The sequence below is a fragment of the Sorex araneus genome, chromosome 6 (genome assembly GCF_027595985.1).
Source record: "Sorex araneus isolate mSorAra2 chromosome 6, mSorAra2.pri, whole genome shotgun sequence".
NCBI classification, from domain to species: domain Eukaryota; kingdom Metazoa; phylum Chordata; class Mammalia; order Eulipotyphla; family Soricidae; genus Sorex; species Sorex araneus.
In genome coordinates this window covers 101,513,052-101,536,765 of record NC_073307.1, presented here as the reverse complement: position 1 = coordinate 101,536,765, position 23,714 = coordinate 101,513,052, and the positions used below count along the sequence as shown (strand labels likewise).

General features: G+C 59.0%; 1 protein-coding gene across 2 annotated transcripts; it reads left to right on the top strand.

Annotated features, from left to right (window-relative positions):
• Positions 1-1,435: 1,435 nt before the first annotated feature.
• On the top strand, positions 1,436-20,212 carry P2RY2 (purinergic receptor P2Y2). 2 transcript variants are annotated; one of them, XM_055142691.1, is made up of 2 exons: positions 1,436-1,589; positions 18,600-20,212. In XM_055142691.1, the coding sequence occupies exon 2, from the start codon at positions 18,604-18,606 to the stop codon at positions 19,729-19,731; it is 1,128 nt and encodes a 375-aa protein (XP_054998666.1). In that variant the 5' UTR covers positions 1,436-1,589; positions 18,600-18,603; the 3' UTR covers positions 19,732-20,212. The 2 variants fall into 2 exon arrangements, with proteins under 2 accessions (XP_054998666.1, XP_054998667.1); XM_055142692.1 differs by having other exon boundaries at positions 1,436-1,631.
• Positions 20,213-23,714: the final 3,502 nt, after the last annotated feature.

Below are 23,714 nucleotides of genomic sequence, written 5' to 3'. Positions count from 1 at the left end.
TCCAGCCTGCTGAACTGTCTCCAACCCTGTTGGTTTACTTCTGGACCTAGTATTTCCATACAGCGGTAACAGCCAAAGGATGAGGATCAAGGGCCTAGCTGGTGCCAGGGAAACGTCCTCATGTGGGGGTCAGAGGCCAGGGCCTCCTAAGTAGCCCCCAGAACTTAGAAGCTGTGTGGCTCTGATTGGACAATAGGTGGAGGAGGTTGGACAAGGGGCCTTTGTGTCTCATGGGCGGAGGTCTCCAGCACAGAGGCGGTCCGGTACCCAAGGCTGTGTGTTCATTCTGTTCCTACTCTTGCCAGGCTGCACCCCCAGCCTTCCCAGGCCCCCTGGGGCCAACTGCCAGGCCCTGTCATTTGATGAGCTGCCCAGCACCCAACCCCCAGACAAGCTAGTTAGCTACAGAAGGGGGCCACTTGTCCAGATACTGATACTGATTGTTCAAAGTCTCAGAAGGACTCATGGACACTGGCTGGTGAGGAATTAGAGCAGTGGAGGCTCCTAGAGGGGGCCAGAGCAGTAGTACAACAGGGGGAGGAGTGTTTGCCTTGAATGCAGCCGACCCAAATTCAATCCCAGCATCCCAAATGGTTCCCCGAGCACTGCCAGGAGTAATTCCTGAGTGCAGAGCCAGGAGTAATCCCTGTGCATCACAGGGTGTGACTCAAAAAGAAAAGGAAAACAAAACGAAACAGGAGGTTCCTAGAGGGACTGGAACGAACAGGAACAAGGTCGCCCAGTGGGTACTGAGATGGGATGAAAGATGGGCACTCTCTCAGTCATTTGTGCGTTCACCAAGCAGCAGGATCCCGGGCACAGAAGGACAGCCAGCCCCTCCCGGCGCACAGTCCGGGGGCGCAGGGAGAGGAGTCGGGAGCCCGCGGGACTGTGTATCTGAAAAGCGTGGGCTAGACGCTTGCGAACCCGCAGGAAACGGCGGGACGGGCTGCAACGCGCAGGCTTGGCACGCGGGCTGCAGCACCCAACACTGCCAGCAATGACCTGGGAGCACCCAGCCTAGAGTAGCCGCCACCACTGGGTGTAGCCACAAAACAAAATAATGAAACAAAACAGGCAACTCAAGCGAAGCATCTTCAGAGGCGGCGGTCAGGGGCCGGGCTTCAGGGTTGAGAGAAAGCAAAGGGGCTTTAGGGGCGGCGCCACGCTCCTACGAAGAGCCGCCGACCTTGCCGGGAGGGGTCAGAAACCCCGGCGCGCTCCGGAGAGGTCCCGCGGCGGCCTGGGAGCCACAGGGCTCGGCCCGAGCTCCGGGGACCAGCGCCCCGGTCCCAGGAGCGCAGTCTCGGGGCCCCTCCCCGCGCACCCGCGGGGACGCGCTGACCCGCGGGCCTTGGGCGGGGAGCGGGCGGTGCCAGGGTCCCCGGGGCGCCCCGCCCCCTGTGCCCGCGGGTGGGAGCCGGGCGCGGCGGGATCGGCTCAGCACGTGGGTCCGGCGGCGGCGGCGGGCGCGGGCCGGGCGCCCCGGAGCACCGCGGGGCCCACGCCGAAGAGGAGCTGCGGGCAGGGAGCCGGCGCGGGGGGCTCTCCGGTGGCCCGACGCGGTGCCCGCGGGAGCGCGTCCTCGGGTGAGTGTGCGACCGCCAGTGGCGGGGCGCCCTGGCCGCTGGGTGAGTGCGCGCGTCCCCCGACGGGCCGTGTGGGTGTCGTGCGCTCTCTGGGGGGCGCGCTAGGTGACCCCCGCAGCTGAGGCGAGGGGGCGGCGTGGGTGGGGTGCCGGGGCAGCGCCCGAAGGACAGTTAAGCCTGGTCAGGGCACTTTGAAACTGGCAGGCAGTGCTGGAGGGAGAAAGGCAGCGGCCCCCTAACCTCTCCAGCTAGAGCTGCGCTGGGCGCTCTTGGAGTTCCCCAGAGCCAGCCCCGGAGAGCGCGGAGATCTTGGGGGGGGGGGGGGGGGGTCGGATTTTCTGTTTGGGTCCGGCAGCGACTGGTTGCGTCCTCAGCGCCCGGGGATCTGGATCAAGCCTGGAGTAACGGGGAGCTTTGGAGAGACAGCGTGGGGCCCAGGGAAGTCTCGGTTAACAGTGAGAGGGGAGAGACGCGCTGAGGAGGCTCTGGGACCCCGGACAGCACTGCCCTGGGCCAGCACGCCCCTTCCCGGAGCCTTCTGTGTGGAAGGGGATGATCAGGATGCGGATAGCGGGGGCCCTGACGCACCCACAATGGCCTCCTTCTCAGAGACCCCAGGCAGACTCACAGCTTAGAGATGAACTGCTTTTGTTGTGTTTGTTTGTTTGTTTGGGCGGGTGGGTGGACAGAGGTTACACCCAGGGTGCTCCGAGGTTATTCCTGGCACTGTGCTCAGGGATCACTCCTGGAGATCCTCTCATATGTGAATCAAACCTGGATCAGCAGGGTACAAGGCAAACATCTGACTTGTGTACTATCTCTCTGGCCTTCCTAGCTGACCAGAACTCCTTCTTTTTTAAAAAAAAATTCTTTTTTTTTAAATATTTTGATTTGGGGGGATCACACCCAGCAGTGCCCAGGGGTCACTCTTGGCCCCTGGAGTGCTCAGAAATTACTCCTGGCAGTGCACAAGGAACCATATGTGATGCTGGGATCGAATCTGGGTGGGCCACATGCAAGGCAAGTGCCCTAGCTGCCTCCAGACCTGAATTTCTCAAACCGTGGCTCATCACCCCATGTGGGCTTATATGTGAATGGAGGAGGCAATTAAAATAAGTGTCATGGGCCAGAAAAATAGCACAGGAGGTAAGATGCTTGCCTTGCTTGCCGCCAACCCCAGTTCATTCTCCAGGGCCCAGGAGTGATTCCCGAGCACAGACCCAGAAGTAAGCCCTGAGCGCCACTGGCTGTGGCCCAAAACCGAAAAAGAAAATAAATTTATGATTTCCAATCAGGAAATGTTTCACTTGTAGGCCCATTTTCTATAGCCCTCTAATGGGGCCCAGATAAAAGTTTTTTAATGAAAAGGGGTGGCAAGTGGATAACAATGCAGAAACGCTGGTTTCAGGGTGGGGATGGGGCCCTACTCAGCGCTCATCTCCCCTGGGCTAGGCTTCTGCAGGGTTTCCCCCTGAGCCTGGGACTCCAGCTCCAGGACTGGTCCTTGCCAACCAACCCCTCCCACCTGCCCGGCTGTCACCCTCAAGTAGTCTGCCAGCTTCTTCCCCACTGGTTGCCAGGATGCCCACCTCCTTTCCCCTTCCCCAGCGGGAGGGGAGAACTGCCCTGCTTTGGGGCTCAGCTCTCTCACCCCCTCCTCCGAGAAGCCTTACTAATCACTGGGTATGGGAATCTCTTCTTGACTTTTGCAGCCCCAGGCCAAGAGCTGGAGCCCATGCTGTTGGCACCTCTGCCCCCTCTCCCTCTCCCCAGCTCTGGGGCGTCTTGGAAGATGGAGTTGGGGCTCCCTCAGTCTGTATTGCCAGCAGCTTGTGCAGGGTGAGGCCTGAGAGCAGCAGTGGCCCCTGCTCTCACCCCAAGGAGAGTGTCCGCAGTGGAACCCCATGTCATTGCCAAGCAGTGGACATAAGAATCAGGCCATCTGGGCTGGAGCGATAGCACAGCTGGTAGGGTGTTTGCCTTGCACACGGCAGACCCGAGTTCGATTACCAGCATCCTATATGGTCCCCCGAGCACCGCCAGGAATAATTCCTGAGTGAAGAGCCTGTGCTCTTCAGAGTAACCCTGTGCATCGCCGGGTGTGACCCAAAAAGCAAAAAATAAAAAATAAATAAGAAAAGAATCAGGCTACCCAATTGGGGGTGATGCAGCAAGAGCACTGTGCCAGGGGACCACAGGACTGGGAGCATGCCAGCTGTAAGCTCAGTCTCATCCTGCGGACGGGAGGGAGCCATGGCACGCCCCGGGCAGGGGAGCCGGCATCCGAGCAGCGTTTCGGGCACTGACCGCAGAGACATCATGGTGTTGCTTGACCTCTGAGCCCCTCCTCGCCTCCAAGACCAGGTATTTCCTTGAACCCTGCGATGCTTCTGCTGAATTTGGGGGACATTCAGGACTCCCCCATCCTCCAGTGGGAGCCAGAGGCCTATGATTGATCTCATCCCAGGGGTACCCTCAATTTGCTGGGTGACCCTGGGGAAATTCTAACATTTCATCTTTTGGGAGGCAGGGAGGGTGTTGCGCCTTGCCCAGCCATGCTCAGGGGCGACCCCTGGCTCTGGTGATCACTTCTGGTGATGCCAGGGACCGTACATGGTGTGAGGGGACCAACTGCGCCAGCCACGTGCAAGTGTTATCTGCTGTACTGTCTCTCTGGCCCCCTTTCAGTTTTCTTTCTTTTATTTTTTCAAGTATAACAGGTTTTATTTGGAAAGGTCTTCTAGGGGGGTGGGGTGAGGTGGGGATGGGGTGAGTAACATACTTAAGAGAGAACACGGGCTTCTCCCAAGTGAAGACGGTCCTTGTACACGTCCTAGTGTCAGGGTATGACGGTATGAAAGTGCACATCTCAAGAGGGGACATGCGGGTGACAGGAGCTCGGGCACCACATGCGCTCGGAAGCAACTTAAGAGCTTGGGCGGCATATGCCCCTTTCAACTTTTGAAAGGGCAAACTGGGGGCAGGGGATGTGACTCAGTGGTATAGCGCATGCCTTGCGTGAGTGAGGCCCTCGGTCAGATTACCAGCACCACAAAATAAATAAATAAACTTAATTAAATTAATGGCCAGAATGGGCTTTGATGCAACATAGTGGTACTATGCGTGCCTTGCATTCTGAGGCTTTGGGTCTGATGCCAACACCGCCCCCACCCCAATAAAAATACATTGTAAATGGCAAGAACAAGTCAGGTCCGCGTTGAGAGGAGGCCCTGGCGACGATCCCAGTGGGGGGTTCACGCTGTGGCCCTCAAACTGGGGCGCAATTATTTCCTCCTCTTCCTCCTCCTCCTCCTTCTCCTCCTCCTCCCCCTCCCCCTCCTCCTCATCCTCCTTCTCCTCCTCCTCCTCCTCTTCTTCTTCTTCTTCTTCTTCTTCTTCTTCTTCTTCTTCTTCTTCTTCTTCTTCTTCTTCTTCTTCTTCTTCTTCTTCTTCTTCTTCTTCGTCTCCTCCTCCTCCTCCTCCTCCTCCCCTCCTCCTCCTCCCCTCCTTCTTCTTCATCCTCCACCCCTCCCCCACCCACCTCCTCCTTCCCTCTCCCCCTCTTCCTCCACTTCCTCTGTTGTCTTCTCCTCCACCACCTCCTCTTCTCCTTCTCCTTTTTCTCTTTTGTTTGTTTTGTTTTTAGGCCACACCCGGCAGTGCCCAGAACTTACTCCTGGCTCTGTGTTCAGAAATCACTTCTGGTAGGCTCCGGGGACCATTTGTGGTGCCAAAGATGGAACCTAGATCAGCTGTGTGCAAAGGCAAGCTCCTTACCTGCCATACTATCTCTCCGGACCCTACTGGGGTTTCTGAACCCCGAGGAGCAGCTTCAGGGTGGGAGAACGTGGCCAGATTCCGGCAGCTCTGCGAGGGCCATGCTGTGCCTCTTCTCCGGCTGCCGCCCTCCCGAGGGCTCACTGCCCCCTCATATCAGCTTTGTCATCTGCACCTTGGTTCGGACATGCTAGCTTCTCCCGTGCAAGGCTCCGAGGAGCCCCCAGATGGTTCCCAGGAAGGGGCTTTGCAAACTGTAAAGCGCCATGCGCAGGGGAGGAATGTGATTTTTGTGGACTTAAATGCATCTGAAGACAGTCACCGAACACGATACGGTCCCGAAAACCCACCTGTGCCTCGTTTGTGGTCTTTTCCCCGCAGTGGGTAAGACAGTCAGTGTCCGGGGAAGGGCTGCCTTGCAGGTGTGGTGAGAGGAGCTGGTGGGCCTGTCTGCTGCCCCCGAGAGCCACGCTTTTGCTCGGATTGGCCTGTGTCTTCCCATCTGTGGCCCCATTGAGCTGCCCGGCCACGGGGCCTTTCCTCACCTCTGTCCTGGCCTAGGGGTCCGAGGCAGTCAGATCAGGTCAGGCCCACTTTCTCTGTGCGCATGCCACACAGGTCAGGGCATGGGGTCGGGGACGGCTTCTGGTGCCAGAAGGGGGCCCTGCTCCCTCAAGGGCACGGGGGCCTCACTCCCCTGCCCCCGCTTCTTCTGGGGAGGAGGGGGGGGCGGGCTGCTGGCTGCCTTCTGAGCCCGCACGGGGGCGAGAGGGCGCGGTTCCTGCCATTGTGCCTTGGGTCTGGCCGTGCTGGCCCTCCCGCACACGCCCCCACTCCATCCCTGGGGCACCGTCTTTGCAAAGGTCAGTTTTGACTGTGTCCTTCCTGCTCCTGTCCTGCCAGACTCTCCATTGTCCCCCGGCCAGGGTGCGAGCTCCACAGCTGTCATGGAAGCCTTTTCATGTGAGGCTCTCCCCGACACTGACTGGCATCCAGCAGTCTCTCTGGCCTTGGCTTCCCCCCAACTGGCCACGTTATCAGACATCTGAGTGCGCATGTGACCCTTGGTCTACCTGGGGGCTCACCTGGCAAAGCCTAATCACCCATCAGATCCCACCTCCAAGGACCTCTTCTCCAGGAAGCTCTCCCTGACTGCCTTCTTGGGGCCGCTGGTGCTGAGTTGGGCAGCCCGGCTCCTTGCTGGCCTTCGGCCATCACTCCACCACCCTGGAGACTCAGTCCCATGTCCTTCCTCCCCACCCCAGCTGGAGATGCCCCGGACTCACTTTGCCTCATCCGAGACAGGGCGCCCATGTTTGCCGAGACAGTGGCTCTGGGGAAAGTGACTGGTGACACTGAGTCGCTCAGAGAATGTGATCCTGAGAATCTCAAACCCAAAGGAGCAGAGTGACCAGTCAGAGACGAGGAGGCCCTGCTGCTCACTCCTGGAACCAGAGCCCTGGCAGAGTGCTCGGACCCTCAGGACGAGGACGCAGTGCCTGGTTGGTGGGCACTGTCCCCTCGCTCCTCAGCACCCCCTCCCCCTCCTCTCAGGGGACCCGTCCTGCTTTCCGAATATCCTGCACTTGCTCTGTTTGTGGTGGGGGAGGGAGGGACTCACCTGGCGGTGCTCAGGGCTTACTCCTGGTCTGCACTCAGAGCACTCCCGGCAGTGCATGGGAGACCATAAGGGATTCCAGGGATCGAACCCGGTTGCAAGGCAAGTGCCCTCCCTGCCGTCCTATCACTCCGGCTCTTGCTCTTTTTAACTGTGAAAGAGTTTTTCTGAGGGAGGAGAGAGGTTCCAAGGTAAGTGTGGTCCGACAGAGGGGTCTCCATGCCCCTACGCTCCTGAATGCCCCTGGCAGGAGCCTGTTCTCACCACTCCGCCCTGGTGCAGCGTGACCCCTGCTGAGAAGCGTCCCCTGTGTGCAGCTCACCCAGGACAGTGCGTGCTTTCACCCGCCCCGCCCTGGAGCACTGCCCGCTCGCCTCACTCTTCCCCAGCAGAGTCTCAGTGGGCCCGTGAGGCTCAGAGAGGTAATGCACTTAGCCAGGACTGCACAGCCCTTGTTGTTTCATGCTGATTCTTGCCTCTGGCGTCTGATTGGAGGCCCTTGGGTTTCCGGGGTTGGGTGTAGCCAGGGAGCCTGCCGCGTGGTCCTGAGCTGCTTCTTGGGAGCAGTGGGGTGCTCTAGCACCTCGGGCTTGATAATAAGTTAGAAACCCTGCCCCGGGAGGGGCGGGGTGGGGCGGCCAAGCTTGCTTGAGTAAGGCCTCTGCCTCTTGAGGATTCTGGGTTGCCTGGTCAGAAGTGAGGCCGACTGGGCAGGCTCACGCAGACCCGCTGCATCTGGTAGAGGGCCCCCACAGACAGGATCCTTGGGGGCTCTGAAGTGGGAGAGAACTGGTGGGGGTGGGGGGCAGTGGACCCCCAGGCCCTCTGCGTGAGGCTGCGGCCTTCTACCTGCAAGAGTGCTCGGGAGATAACATCTGAGGTTTCCTCCCACCAGTGCTTTCCCCAGACCAGCTGAGCACTTGTGATGCAAGGCCAGGCCAGGGGGCTGCTTCTGCCCAGTGGGGCGGGGAGCAGGGGGGCTGCTCTGTCCTCTCCTCTGCCTCGTCCTGTCCCCATCCAGCTCTGGCCTCTCCTCTGCCCTCAAACCCAGGGGTATTGGTCCCCCACATACTACATGAGTTCATTTCTGTTTTTATTTTGTTTTGCTTGGGGGGCTACACCAGGCAGTGCTCAGAGGGCACTCCTGGCTCTGCACCCAGGAATCACTCCTGGCTGTGGTGCTCGGGGGACCATATGGGGTGCCGGGAATTGAACCCGGGTTGGCCACATGCAAGGCAAGGGCCTTCTCCGCTGTGCTATCACTCACGGGGCCTCTTCCTTCTCCACCCACTGTCTGCCCCTCTTCCAGTGCAGCTCCTGTGGGCCCTTTCAAGAGGCCTCCCCTCCCCACCTCCCCAAATTCCCCTTAGGGGCGCCCTTGGCTCCCTCAGCCCTGGTCGCCCTGAGTTGTCTGTCAGTGCCGGTTTCTGAGGCTCCCGACACAGCTTCTAGGCTCCCAGCACAGGCCCAGACCTGCACCCTCAGGGAAGGCTGAGGAGGAAAGGGGTGTGGTGACAGCAGGCTCCTGTGGGGCCGCCCTACACAGGCCTCCTGCTGAGGGCACCCTGCACTCCTCAGGCCGTCACTTTATGACTTTGTGCTCAGCCTGTCATTGTGGGGGCTGTCCCCTCTGCCTTCCTGAGACACCCCCCGTTGACTGCATCTTCCTACCCTGATTTCACAGAATGCAGCTACAGGTGCCAACGCTGGGGCCAGAAGGTCATAAGGGGCCAGGCTCTTGCCGTGCCTGTGGCTGACCGGGTTCAATCCCCGGCACCCCCTATGGGCCCCTGGGCCCACCAGATGTGACCCCCCAGGTGCAGAGCCAGGAAGTCAGTCCTGCACGGCCAGATGTGGCCCCAAACACCCCCACCAAGGAAACGGAAATGAAATCCACGGTGCAGTGGGACAGGCGCCCCTCTCAGGCTGACAGGAAGTGAGACTGAGAGTTGTGCACCCCACAGCCGGGAGTCCCCAGGCCCACCTGCCCCGTGCCCTCCCTGCACTCACAGGCTGTTTGTGGCTCAGGGCCTCTGTGTGCCCCCATAGCTCCCACCACTGGAGGAGGAAGGGAGCTGGGCTTCCAGAGTGGTGACAGTCCCTCTGCCCGGCCAGACTGGACAGGGCCAGTGGGTGGGTGGCAAGGGGGCAAGCAGAACATTCCAGAGCCACCCTAGTTCAAGAGCTGGAATGTGGTCCAGCCACCCTGGAAATTCCCCAGGGGCCTGGGAACTGCCTGGCCCCTCCTCCCGGCTGTGGGCTGTGACGGCGGCCACAGGGAGAGGCAGAGCGTGGAGCCAGCCTGAGCCAGTGTGGAGCAGACCAGAGCCAGAGTCACAGGCAAGTGCCCTGCTCGGCATTAGTGACCTTGGGCCGTGCTCTCTGGCCTCAGCGTTCCCACCTGTGAGATGGGCACAAAAGCCCTAATGACCATTTCCTGGGGGCGTGTCTCTATGAGAGCAGTCAGAAGGATGCCCCCTTGACCCCCCCCCCCCACAGATAGCTAAGCAGACAGACAGAGCCAGGGAGCTTCCAGGAGGACCTGGGGCCCGGCGGGCCAGAGGCTGTGGTCTGTGTCCTGAAAATGCTCGGCGCATCCCTGGAGGAGCAGTAAGGCCACATGCATGGGGTCAGCTCTGAGGAAGGCTCAGGGCTTGTGTTGCAGATATCAGAACGTGGGGCAGGGCTCCTGGAGCGGTGTAACCCTGGGACTGCTTTGCCGGGCTCCGTTTCTTCTTTCTTTTTGTTTTCGGGCCACACCCAGTGGGGCTCGGGGCTTCCTCCTGGCTCTGAGCTTGGATCACCACTGGCGGTGCCCAGGAGCCTCTGTGTGGTGCCAGGATGGAATGAGGGTTGGCCATGTGCAAGGCAAAGCGCCCTTCCTGCACTGCTTCTCCCTGGCCCCACTTTGCCGGGCTGGAGACAGCGAGATGGGCTTCAGGCAGAGAGTTAGTGGGTCTTGGCGGGGGCGGGGGGCGGGGCACACAGCCAGGATCATATCAGTGGGGCTTGAGTACCATGCTCAGAATTTGCCTGGCAGTGGAGAACCATGGGAGAGGGTAGGTTTGGGGATCTGGGGGGGTTAGTCTTATTTTGTAATTTGGGGGTCGCACCCAGAAATATTCAGGAGTTACTCCCGGCCCTACGCTCAGCAATCACTGCTGGCAGGGTAGGGGTCATGCGCAGTGCCGGGGATCAAACCCAGGTTGGCTGTTTGCAAGGCAAGTGCATTCGCCGCTGTACCATCACTCCAGCCCCAGTTTTTGGTATTTTCTTAATTAATTTTTCTTAAGACAACATGATTTACAAAGCTGTGCGGAATAGAGTTGTTTCACGGATACGGTGTTCCAGGGACAACCCCACTGCCAGTGTGATCTTCCCCCATCACTGTCCTCAGGCTCCCTCCGCCCTGCAGCCGGCCCTCCTCGGCGGGTGTATAACACATTATTTATTCTATATTGCTTTCTCTGACTTTCTAGTATCTTCATTTGAGTGTTTGGTCAGACCTCAAGCTCCACTCATGCAAGGCACATGCTCCACGCTCACATCCCCAGCCTGGAAGAGCCTTGAGCTGAGAGTTTTTCAGTCTGGTCTGTGCTTGTGGAAGACCCCAGTCTACGCTTAGGAGAGGAGGACCGGGGTGCAAGGTGCCCTGGCCCCCTGGAGGGAGAGGAAGGCCTGGGCCCCAGGTGGAGGGGTGCACCTCAGCCCCCTCACTGGGTGAACTCTCGGGCCACGGGTAGGAAGAGAGCTTGGCAGGGCACACTGGCAGTCGAGGGCCAGTCTGGAGATGGGAGAGGGGGGTTGAGGAGGTGCTGAGTTCTGCCACTGTATGAAGCAGACTAAAAAGGCCAAGCCTGGGTGTAAAGGTGGCCTTGTCACCTTGTCCCTCGACTGCAGAGCCATCTGGGAAATGGCTCCCAACCCTCTGGCCCTATCAGCTTGAGGTGCGTTAGGAAAACATCGGTTGGAAGGCTCTGCCCAATGCGTTCACTGCCCTCCATCTTTACTTTTTGCTCCCTCCCACCCTCTACACACACACACACACACACACACACACACACACACACACACACACACACACACACACACACACACACACACACACATGCATACACGCTGCCTTTTCAGCTTGGGGACCTGACCAGAGTGCTCAGACCCCACCTTTCAGTGCAGGGGCGAGGCAGATGAAATGTAAGGGGAAGGATGGAAATGAAAAACCACCTTGTGATGTGCCAAGGTTCTCAGCCTGGGAAGCCAGCCTGGCCTGGTGGCCGTCTTGAGCCTGGGCCATTATCTGCACGTCCTGGGCTCCTATCTGGCCTCTGTCCCCAGCTTCCTGTGAGGCTGGGGGCTTCGGGGCTTGCTTGCCCAGGAAAAATTGTTGCGGGGAAATGTGAGGGTGCCTCTGGCCCAGACTGTCGAGGAATGTGAGTCTGTGTGTCTGTGAGCGACTTGGGTGCCCTGCCCCGTGCCATATCTGTGCATCAGGGAGTGGCCAGGGCCGTGAGTGCCAGTGGGAGTTTGCAGCACCTGTGCGGGTGGGAGGGCTCCAGATGGAGACCCAGTTGGAGCAGAACTGGGCTGAGTGTGTACGCCCGGCTGGGAGTGACACGGCCCCCGAGGAACAGGCCCTGAGGACTCTGCTCCACCCTGCAGGACACAGGGGTACCACCTGAGAGCAGGGCGTCTAGGGAAGGAGGTCGGAGAGCTGGAGGGCATGGGTTGTAGGAGACAGCTGGGCTGGGGTTGGCGCAGGGCACCCCTGTGGTCACCTCTGCCTCTTCCAGTGCAGGGCTCCCGGCCTGGCTGGCTTGTCCCGACCTAGTGGCCGTGCTTTACCCACCAGGCCGGCCTGTGTGGAGAAAGGCGGCAAGCTGGGCAGGGCCCCGGCCAGGGGACCTGTTTTTCCTGTTTGCCAAAGGGTCTAAGCGTGTGCGCTCATGAGTGAAGAAGCTGAGCAGGCGCAGAGCATCCTGACGGCGAGAGCAGGGGCTGGTCAGGTACGGGCAGGCGCTCTCGGGAAGGTGCGGCCGGTGGCCAGAGCCGGGGCGGGCATGCGGGAGCAAGTGTGTGCACTGGAACGGGGGTGGATCAAGGCATCCCTGCCCTACTCACCCCTCCCTGGCCGCCAGGAGGCCGTGCGTTGGAGCCAGACAGTCCTGAGTGGCAAACCCACTTTCTTTCTTTTTGGCTTTGGGGCCACACCCAGCAATGCTTGGGGGTTACTCCCAGCTCAGCGGTGTTTGGATGGACCCCAGGGCTCCTGCGTGCAAAGCACCTACCCCAGCCCCTTAAGGCACCTCCCCTAACCCCAGCCAAGGTTTGGATCCCTGGCACCGTGGCCTTGAACAGGCCTCTGACGCTGGGAGAATTGAATGAGGGGTGAGGTGGGGGTGGCATGGCCAGGCCTGCTCCTGGCAGGAAGTGGGGTAATGTGGGGGTGGGTTCCCGCATGGCCTGAGTCACAGCTGGACATGCTATAGGCTTTTGGGTGACCATGACAAGACCCGAAGATTCTGCCTCTGGAGCTGATTGCTGAGTCACAAAGGTCGAAGGAACCCAGAGACCAGAGGGCAGTGGTGAAGGGGTACTGGCACTCGGCTGCAGGGTGTGGTGGCATTATTTGCCTGAAAAATTAATAAGATTGCAAGTCACGCCGCCTCCATTAAAAAAAAGAAAAATAAAAGTGGTGGCCAGAGGGATAGTGCAGTGGATCAGGCGCCCTGTATGGTCCCCCGAGTCCCTCCAGGGGTGATCCCTGAGCACAGAGCCAGCAGCGCTGCTGGGTGTGGCACAAAAAATGAAAACAAATAAACCAAAAGTAGTTGACTCAGGCAGCTGACCCATCATCTCCTGAAAGCCTGGGTCCGGCCCCTCTCCTACCGATGCTCCCAGGCCTGGCCCTGCCGGGGCTGGCCCCCGAGAGCAGGAGGCCAGGGGTGACCCCTGCCTGCCTCGAGGCAGCAAAGAGGTGTTTGCTTGTGTGGGGCCACATCCAGCCAGTGCTGGGGTTACTCACGGCGCTTCTAGGGGCCAAGGGAGATCCAGCCCGGAGCTGCTGCGTGCAGCTCAGCCCCTCCAGCCCCCTGAGAAATCTCTGGGTGTCATTGTCCTGGGGGCACTCAGAAGAACTGGGAGAGCCTCTGTCTTAAAGGCTAGTCTCCTGGCTCCCACTCCTCTGGGCTTGCCTCACTCACTCACTCACTCATTCATTCATTCAGTCAGTCACTCATACTCACTCACTCACTCAGACACTCACTCAGTCACTCACTCAATCACTCATTCACTTACTCACTCACTCTGTCATTCATTCACTCACTCATTCACTTATTCACTCACTCAGCCAGTCACTCAGTCGGTGACTCACTCATTCAATCAGTCACTCAGTCATTCATTCACTCACTCACTCATTCACTCACTCAGTCACTCACTCATTCATTCACTCACTCACTCATTCACTTATTCAGTCACTCAGTGACTCAGTCAGTGACTCAGTCATTCATTCACTCAGTCACTCAGTCATTCATTCACTCACTCACTCAGTCACTAACTCAGTCATTCATTCACTCACTCATTCACTTATTCAGTCACTCAGTGACTCAGTCACTCACTCATCTACTCACTCTGTCACTCACTCATTCACTCATCACTCACTCATTCATTCACTCAGTCACTCACTCATCCATTCACTTACTCATTCACTCTCTCACTCACTAATGCACTCATTCACTCACTCATTTACTCATTCCTTTACTCACTTATTAATTCCCTCATTCCCTCATTTACTCATTCTCTGCTTCACTAGCTCATTCACTTATTCACTCATTTATTCATTCACTTATTAATTCACTCATTCACTCATTCTCTGCTTCACTAGCTCATTCACTTATTCATTCACTCATTCACTCACTCATCCTCTCACTTACCCTTAGGCACTCATTTACTCACACACTCACTCTCTCCCTCTTATCCTACCTCCTTTGAATCAGGTCTTTTGCTAGATGACAGGGACAAAGAAGCAGATTAACACAGTCCTCAGAGAGCAACTGGAATGTTAGGGAGGAGGAAGATAAATTTGTGGAAAGACAAATTGCCAACGACACACTGAGTGTCGGTGTAAGGTGGTGGGGAGCGCCTCAGAGATGAAGTGACCTTTGAAAAGAGGCATGAGGAGTGGGTAGGAGAGAGTGCAGCTTGGTTGGTTCTGGAAAGGCTTTCCAGGCCCCAGGGAGAGAGTGTGTACAGGCAGGAAAGCCTGACAGGGCCCTTGTGGGGCTGTGGCTTCCTGCAAACCAGGAGCTGCTCAGAGCAGGCTGAGCAAGGGGCAGCTGGGGGTGGGAGTGGGGTTAGGTGGGAGCCAGCAGTGTCTCTGGAGGGGGTGGGGTGTTAGGAGAAGCAGAGGAGAGGGCTGGGGCTGGGGACTGCTGCGTCTGCAAGTGGACTCTAGGGGGTGGAGGGATGCACCCCATTGGTAAGCAGCCGTGGAGGGAGAGGGCGGGCAGGGTCAGTCTGGATGTCGGCCACGGTGATGGAGTTGCCAGCTGGCCGGGGCGGGTGAGGCCGGATGTCTTCGCACAGGTGGGAAGGGCAGCTCCCTGATCCATGGGCACCCGGGGAAGTCGCCGCCCTCCGTGTCAGAGATTCCACTGAGAGAGATGAGTGAGTCTTCTGGACGAGGCCCAGGCCCTACGCTGAGAAAGACCCCAGGTCCGCCTGGCGTGTGCCTCCTGGGAGCACGGAGTGGGGAGCAGAAAGGGGCAGTTTTAGAGTCTGAGGCCAGGCTATTCAGACCACAGGAGGCCCGGAAGCATTTGAAGTGGCTGGGGATGTGGGAGGGGGTTGGACATGCCCACCGGTGTCCCTGGCTGGGGCTGGGGCCCTCAGCAGCCCCTCAGACTCTCCTCAGAGAGTCTCCAGGTCTCCTCAGGTCTCCAGGCTCTTCCTGGTATCTCCCTAAATGCCAGGACGATGGCCCAGCTTCACCCCTCCCCTGATGCCTCTTTGCGACCCCCACACTCACCCTGTCCGACACAAGTTCCTCCTTTCCCCTCATCCACTCCTCCTTACCCCTGGGCCAGACCTTCCACCACCTCCCTCTCCTGCCTCCTCCATCAGGGCCAACTTCTTGCCCTCATCCCCCACAGCCCTCTCCCCTCAGGTCCAGAGATTTCTCACACCCCAGGAGAGAAGTGACTGCAGGCCTCAATTGGAGACCATGAAGTCTCAGAGCCAGTGAGCATGGGGGTTGGGGGAGGCAGGGAAGAGTGAGTGAGTGAGGGAGGGAGTGAATGAGGGAGTGAGGGATTGAATGAGTGAGGAAGTGAATAAGTGAGTGAATTAAGTGAATGAGTGAGTGAGCAAGTAAGTGAGAGAATGAGTGAGGGAGTGAGTGAATGAGGGAGTGAGGAAGTGAGTGAATGAGCAAGTGAGGGAATGAATAAGTGAGGGAGTGAATAAGTGAGTGAATGAGTGAGTGAGTGAATGAGTGAGGGAGTGAGTGAGTGAATGAGGGAGTGAGTGAGTGAAGGAGTGAGTGAATGAATGAGTGAGTGAGTTAATGAGTGAGGGAGTGAGAGAGTGAGTGAGAGTGAGTGAGTGAGAGAGGGAGTAAGTGAATGAATGAAGCAAGCCCAGAGGAATGGGAGCCAGAGGAGATAACCTTCAGATGCCGTGGAAGGGAAGGGTGACTGGCCGATGCACCTGGTGGGGAGCACCATTGATCGGGGCTTGGACCACGTCCGTTCTCCCCGCCCCTTCACACTGTTCAGAACTGTGTTTAGTTTCTCTTCAAGTCCTGGCTAGCCGCCCTCTGATTTCAGCCTGCACTCTAGAATTTTTTTCCCCTTTGGGGCCACACCCGACAGTGCTCAGGGATCACTGCTGGCCTGACAGGACTTAAGGGATCACAGGAGGTGGTGGGGATCGAACCCAGGTCAGCCGCAGGCAAGGAAAATGCTTTACCAACTGCACTATCATGCTGGCCCCTATCCTTCTGGGATCTCTGGGTCCATTTTCCTCCCTCAGACTTCCATATCTGTCCCCACCCTCCTGCCCAGAAGACACTCATTGGTTCTTTATTGACTTGGGGGGGCAGAGTGGGGCAATGGTTTGGGGCCACCCCTGGTAGTGTCAGGGCCTTTTCTGGCTATGTGCTCAGGAGTGACCCCTGGTGATACTGGGGGACCACATGCGGGGGTCAGGTCTGAGCGGGACCACTCCCCAGTGACAGGGCTGCCGGTGAGAGGAAGAGGCGGGGGCCCACATCGGCCTTGTCACCGGGCAGTCAGATTCACAGCCCGTTACTTGCCCATTAGGGACAAGGTAGAGGTTTTAGTCATCACTAGTGGGCAACAGGCAGCTCGGTCAGCCCAGAGGAGCTGATAGTCCCACAAGAGAAGCCCCCTCTGTCTTCTTTGCCTTCACTCCCACCTTCCGGTACCCTTCAGAGGCACACTGCTTTGTGTTTTTGGTTTTTTGGGTATTTTTTGGGGGGTGGGGTTGGTTTTGGTTTGGGGCCACACCCGGAAGTACTTAGAGTTATATTTGGCTCTGCACTCAGGAATCACTGCTGAACAGTGCTCAGGGGACCAGATGGGAGACTGGGGATCGAACTAAGGTGGGCTGGATGCAAAGGAAACGCCCTCCCCACTCTACTATGGCTATAGCCCAGAGGATATTCTTCCGTCTGCTCGTCCCATAAAACCTGCTGTTTGAGGGTACAGAAAGTGTCAGAATACTGGATACTCGAAAGAGTATTTGCTTGTTGGTGGAGGGAAATATACGCTGGTGAAGGGATGGGTGCTGGAACAGTGACTAATACTCAATCATGAACAGCTTTGTAACTATCTCATAGTGATTCAATAAATTAAAAAATAAATTAAAAAGAATTTGCAGTAGGCCTGGCAGATAGTTCAGTGTACTTAGCACTGCATGTGGGAAACCCAGGTTCGACCCCCAGCACTGTATAGTCCCCTGAGCCCAGAGTAGCCTCTGAGCAGTGCAAACCAAAATCAAAACCAAAAACAAAACAAGCAAGATTGCTGAACAAGTGAATGAAAGACAGCAGAGGGAGGACTTTGGCTATGTATCCCCAGATACCAAAATATCAGGCGCAGAACCAGAGCCTCCCCAGAGGGCAGGGAGACAAAAGAAGGCAAAGAACTTTCCAGGGTTCCATCCTGGACACGCAAAACATAAACAAACAAAATCGTGAGAGTGGGAGATAATGCCTCCAGGAAGGCACGAGATATCAAATGCCTCAGCTCTGAGACAGGTGTGGGTTTCGCCAACCTCCAAGGTGCCTCTCCATGAGTCTGAAATGGCGCCCAGAGGCGCTTCACGATTTAGAGTCCAGAAGCCCAGATTTAGAACTCTGAGACCTGAGTCTGAGTTAGTCAGACCTATCTGAGTCAGGTAGTTCATTTTAATATAAAATGTAAGAGGCCATGGGGCTGGAGCGATAGCACAGCGGATAGGGCATTTGCCTTGCACGCAGCCGACCCAGGTTCGATTCCCAGCATCCCATATGGTCCCCTGAGCACCGCCAGGGGTGATTCCTGAGTGCATGAGCCAGGAGTGACCCCTGTGCATCGCCAGGTGTGACCCAAAAAGCAAATTAAATAAAATAAAATAAATTTAAAAAAATGTAAGAGGCCAGATGATAAATATTTTAGACTTTTTTTTGTAGGAGGGAGTGTTTGGGGGCCGCACCCGGCTATGCTCAGGGGTTATGCCTGGCTCTGCACTCTGGAATCACTCCTGGTGGTGTTCGGGAGCCTACTTGAGATGTCAGGGATCAAACCCAGGTTGGCCGCATGCAAGGTGAGTGCTCTACCTGCTGTTTCATGGCTCTGACCCCCAGTATTTTAGACTTTGTGTGGTTGTGTTCTAATAAATCTCTATCAACAAAAACAGATTAGTGGGCCAAACCTGCAACAGGATTAGAACTGCTGGCTCCAGGCTCCTGAACACCACTCAGGAGGGTCCTTGCTCAATAAATGAATAAATAAATAAAAGGGCATGGGGAGTAGTAGCTAAGTGGGATGTCTGTGGACCTTAGGATGTAGTTTGTTCGGCTCTGTTCTAAAATTTTAGACAGGTAGGACCCTGACTTTCATCATTTATTCCTTCTTTTTGTCTTTTTTGGGTCACACCCAGCGATGCTTAGGGATTACTCCTGGATCTGTGCTCAGGAATTACTCCCGGAGGCTTGGGGAACCATATGGGATGCTGGGGATTGAACCCGGGTCGGCCACGTGCAAGATAAACGTTCTACCTGCTATACTATTGCTCCAGCCCCATCTCCTTCCTTCTTTAGGTTCCAGGATTTGGAGGGTCTCCGAGCAGGGCCAGGTGAGCTGGCAACGAGGTCTTAAGTGTGGACAAGGCAGGTCTTCTCCGGGGGTTGCAAGAGTTGGGGCCGCTCGTGGCCGTGCTCAGGGGGCCATCTGCACTGCTGAGGCTCGAACCAGGATGTGAAAGCCCATGCAAGGAAGCGCCCACCTGCTGTAGCTCTCTCCCACCAGGACGGGCAGGTCTTTCAGGGAATCGCAGGCCCTTGGGGCCCCTTGGTCCTGGCTCTCATGGCTGTTCTCCCCACCTGTCCCTTGCAGGGTAATGGCCCCAGGCCTCGGGAATGGCACCTTCAATGGCACCTGGGACGGAGATGAGCTGGGCTACAAGTGCCGCTTCAACGAGGACTTCAAGTACGTGCTTCTGCCCATGACCTACGGGCTGGTGTGCGTGCTGGGGCTGGGGCTGAACGCCGCGGCGCTCTACATCTTCCTGTGCCGCCTCAAGACCTGGAACGCCTCCACCACCTACATGTTCCACCTGGCCATGTCCGACGCGCTCTACGCAGCCTCGCTGCCGCTGCTGGTGTACTACTACGCGCAGGGCGACCACTGGCCCTTCGGCGTGGTGCTCTGCAAGCTGGTGCGCTTCCTCTTCTACACCAACCTCTACTGCAGCATCCTCTTCCTCACCTGCATCAGCCTGCACCGGTGCCTGGGCATCCTGAGCCCGCTGCGCTCGCTGCGCTGGGGCCGCGCCCACTACGCGCGCTGGGTGGCGGCCGGCGTGTGGGCGCTGGTGCTGGCCTGCCAGGCGCCCGTGCTCTACTTCGTCACCACCCGGGGCCGCGGCAACCGCACCACGTGCCACGACACGTCGGCGCCCGAGCTCTTCGGGGACTTCATGGCCTACAGCTACGTCATGCTGGGGCTGCTCTTCGCCGCGCCCTTCGCCATCATCCTGGTGTGTTACGTGCTCATGGCGCGGCGGCTGCTGAGGCCCGCCTACGGGACCAGCGGGGGCCTGCCGCGCGCCAAGCGCAAGTCGGTGCGTACCATCGTGCTGGTGCTCATCGTCTTCACCCTCTGCTTCCTGCCCTTCCACGTGACGCGCACCCTCTACTACTCCTTCCGCTCGCTCGACCTCAGCTGCTCCACCCTCAACGCCATCAACCTGGCCTACAAGATCACCCGGCCGCTGGCCAGCGCTAACAGCTGCCTGGACCCCGTGCTCTACTTCCTGGCCGGGCAGAAGCTCGTGCGCTTCGCCAGGGACACCAAGCCGCCCACGGACCCTGGGCTCAACAACCAGACCTTCCAGCGGCTCAACCTGCACAAGTCCCGGAGAATGAAGACGCGGAGGGCCACAGAGGCGCTGGCCAATGGGGAGGAGTCCAGGCAGACAGAGTCCACGCCTGCTGGGAGCGAGAGCACCAAGGACATCCGATTATAGAGCCTCGCCGTGCACGTGTAGGACGGGGTGGAGGCGGAGGGGCTAGCCTCTGTTGCTGCGGGGTGGTCTCAGGACTCATGCCTCGGTTTGGTCGGAGCTCAGGATCGCCTCTGGGATCTGGAGAGACCAGCAGGCCCCCAGCTGCCCTCCCCCAGTCCCGTTTGTATGTGTGAGCTGGGCAACGCAGCTTTAAGGGAAGCAACGTTTCAGCCCCAGTGCACATGTAAAGGTCTGGGGCTGGAGGCCCCGTACAAGGCAGACAGAGACAAGCCGAGAGAGGGCCGCGTGGTTGGGCCCGAGGCACAGGGCCCTGCAGCTGACCAGAGGACCCTGGTGAGGAGCAAGGACTGACCCAGAGGAGGCCTCTGGGCAGGGCTGGGTGCCGCGATGGGCTCAGCTCTGCAGCGCACCCCAGCCCGAGAGATGGATGTCTGCTTGGCTCTCCGGGCCGGGGGCCGGGGACGCTGTTACTTTTACTAAAGATGCTATTCCTGCACCTTCTTGCATGCCTCGTGTTGGTGGGCTGGGTGACATCTGCCCCTCGCCCCCCCCCCAACCTAGCTGCCTGCCCAGTGGCTGCCTCTGTGGTGGGCTCACGTCAGAGGCCCCGCTCCAGAGCCCAGGTCAGCCTCCACTTTCAACCGAGGTGGACGAGATAGCACCGCAGGTAGGGCGCTTGCCTTGCATGCCGTTGGCCTGGGTTCCATCCCACGTACCCTGAAGAGGTCCTGAGCACTGCCAGAGTGGGCCCTGAGTGCAGAGCAAGGAGTAAGCCCTGGGCACTACCGAATGTGGCCCTGAAACAAAAACAAGCAAACTGACTTCTGTGTCTGGCTCTGCTGGGTGCAGAGGAGTCGGGTGGGGACCCCCAAGTTTAGGATTTCATGGCGACAGCCAGTCAGTTGCCGATAAGCCTTGAAACATTGAACTGGCTCATGGTGAGGATTGGGTGAGGAGGGGACCCCTATGTGTAGCATTGCTCATGTCCTAATGCTGCTGGTTCTGACTCCCCAAGGAGATGCCAGCTGGCTCCTGCAGGCAGGTGCATGGGGGGAGGGGGCTGCACTCAGCCCTGAGCAACACTGGGTGCTTAGGACTGTGGACCAGGGTGGGGCAGAGGTGCCCTGGGGGTGGGGGCAAACTCATGAGCAGTCACCTCCAGGAAAAGCACCAGGTGTGGTGTGCGCCATGGGCAAAGATGAGGAGAGCTGAGGGTGCAAGTGGAAGCAGTGGGGTGGCTGGCACCCTGAGGTCCCGGAGCCCGTGTCCCTGCCCCCTTTCCTGATAATGAAGTGGCTCCCGGGCGACCAGGCCCACAGCCCGAGGTGCTGGAGGGGGCAGGCGGTGTGGTGCAAGGTTCAGACTCAGGGCCTGTGCATGCCGGCATGGGCCCTCCTCCTAGCCCCTGTTACCCTCTAGAAGGTTCTGCTCCATTTGCTCTGCTCCTGCCCCTCCCACCTCCTCTGGCCCCTTCTGCGGGTCACAGTGGGGCATCCTGGGGTGACTCCTCTTCAAGTCAAGCCCCACAGCTCCCTCAGGTGACAGGTCGGCCCAGACCCCTGTTGGACCGAGATGCGCTGATGTACTGTCCCCTCCCTGCCACTGGAGCCCGTCTGAGCCTCCTCACCATCACTCCCACTCTCCCTCTCTCCCTGGGTCATTTTTCTGATGCTCCAGCAATCTACTTAAGTGACCCCCCACCCCAGGTCGCAGGGACCCCTCTCCAGGGGACCCTGGGTACAGCATCACCATGACTTCGGGGCTCCTGAAATGTGGTTGGATTATTCCCCCACCTCGCCGAAATTCTCATCTTTTTTCCTTCCTATCCCTCTGCCCCGGAGACCCCCAAGACCCCAGAACCCTGTGGCATGGGGTGGCATCACCAGGCCTCCCCTCTGGGCCTCCCTCGACCCCAGTGCTTGCTGGTTTCCCAGGACAGGGGCGGGCAGTGGGCAGGGCTGGTGGGGGGTTAGGGGAGAAGGCACTAAATCAGCCAGGGACAGGTCCCATGGGGCCACCTGGCCAAGGTCCGGCTCTCTGGCTGCTCAGTGCCAGCCCCCGCCTGGCAGGCGAGGCCCCGACCTGGCTGCATGTGCATTTCCACCGGCCGGAGCAGCATTTTCCACTGCCAGCCCCATTGTCCAGGGGAGACATGGGGGGACTCGCCCGCTCTCAAAATATCTCTGTACTCTCCTGGCTCCCTGCCCCCGCTGACCTCACTTCCTGGGGCTGTTGACACCCTCGGCCAGTAAAAGGCCACAGCCACCTGACAGGGACCCCAGGGACCGGCAGTCCAGCTGTACACTCAGGGCTGGCTGGGGGGGGGGTGGGGGGTCACGAGGCAGGTCAGCTCAGCTCCTGGACCTGCGCCCGGATCTCCGGCTGCCCCACACTCAGCTGCCTGGAGTGCCCATGGGGAGGCTTCACCCCGAGCACTTCCTGCCCTGCTGGGTGGAGAGGAGCATGTGTGAAGTGGGGGCCGGGGGGGGGGGGGGGAGGCGTGCTGAATTCCCACAGGCGCTCTGCAGAAGCCCTGGGCCATCGGGGCCCTGGGTGGCAAGCCCATGGCCGTCATGCCAGGCTCTACAGGGACAGAGAGGCCCGGGGACACGCCCACTCTGGCCCTCTGAGGCTGAGAAAGACCCAGAGGCTCCAGAGCCCCGACTCCCTCCCCAGCCGCCTGGGTCCAGGTCGGGCTTCCGGTGCACACAGCTCTGGACTCCGCACGTCAGACTTGGAGATGCTCGTCCCGGGAGCTGGGCGTGCCCCAGCATCATGGGGGACCCTCACACCCACCCAGACTGAGCGAGTGGACATGATCAACCCAGAATTGAAGGCTGGGGGAGCCCGGGCCGGGAGCAGTGGACGAGCCTTGTCCAGGCCCCCTGAAGCCCACTTCTCCCTCCAGCCATGTCTTGCGAGTGGGGCTGGGAACAGAACATCAGGCGGTTCCAGGTGGAGCCCAGAGCCCAGAGGGAGGTGGCGGGGGGGGGGGGGAACGGGGCTTTTACTCCTCCGGCAGCAGCCCCTCCCTAGGGCCTTCAGGGAATCCTCCACCCGGCAGCATCTCAGCTTCCTCCATTCTCAGAGGTGTCCCACGCAGCCCTTGGGCCCCCACCCCCACCCCGCGTGTCCACCTCAGGCTCCGCCCAGGCGGGTTCTGAGCCAGACCTACCATCAGAGGGAAATGCCTGCCCAGGAGCCCAGGGGTCCCTGGAGGCCACCGTGTGCCCAGGGCGTGGACAGAGGGAAGCAGATCCCTTGGAGGCAGGTGCGCAGGACCTGGCTGTGGCCACGTGAGCCTGGGCCTGTTTGCAGGACCTTGTCCCAGAGCCTGGCTGGGGGGCCGGGAGCAGTGACCATAGGGAGGGAAGCTGAGGACTAAGTGCTCCCAGACACAGACACTTCTCCCGGCTGGCACCTGGAGCTCCAGCCACATCTGGGTGCAGCCAAGAGAGCCTGGAAATCCAGCGCCAGAGAAGAGCCTGAGCTGTGCAGGGAAGCCAGTGAAAGGGTGGGTGACTTATGCTGTGTGACCCAAGGTCAGCTTCCTGCCCTCTCTGGGCCGCCCTCTGGAGCCTGGAGACTCCATTCTGCGTTCTAGCTCTCTGGACTTCAGTCAAGGCTCCTGCCCCTTGCATCAACAAAGGCACAGCACACAGTGGTCCCTGTGCGTCCCAGCATGGCCTGGGTTCGGTTTTTGTTTTGTTTGGGGATCATACTCAGCGATGCTCAGGGATCACTTCTGGCAGTGCTCAGGGGACCCTATGGGATGCCAAGGATCAAACCCAGGTCACGCGCCTGCACGCCAAGTGCCCTGCCTGCTGTACTGTCTGTCCAGCCCCTGGCCTCTCCGTGTGAGGGTGAATATGTCACACGACCAGAGAGACCCGGCAGCTCCACTGGCCCCACACAGCGCCTCGGAATGGAACAGGCCAGAGCTGCCGCTTCTGCCTCTAGTGGGTGGGCCCTGGAGCCCGGCC

Bases quoted from the DNA above. Each gene is read 5' to 3' on its own strand.
- P2RY2 (XM_055142691.1), top strand. From the start codon at position 18,604: ATGGCCCCAGGCCTCGGGAATGGCACCTTCAATGGCACCTGGGACGGA.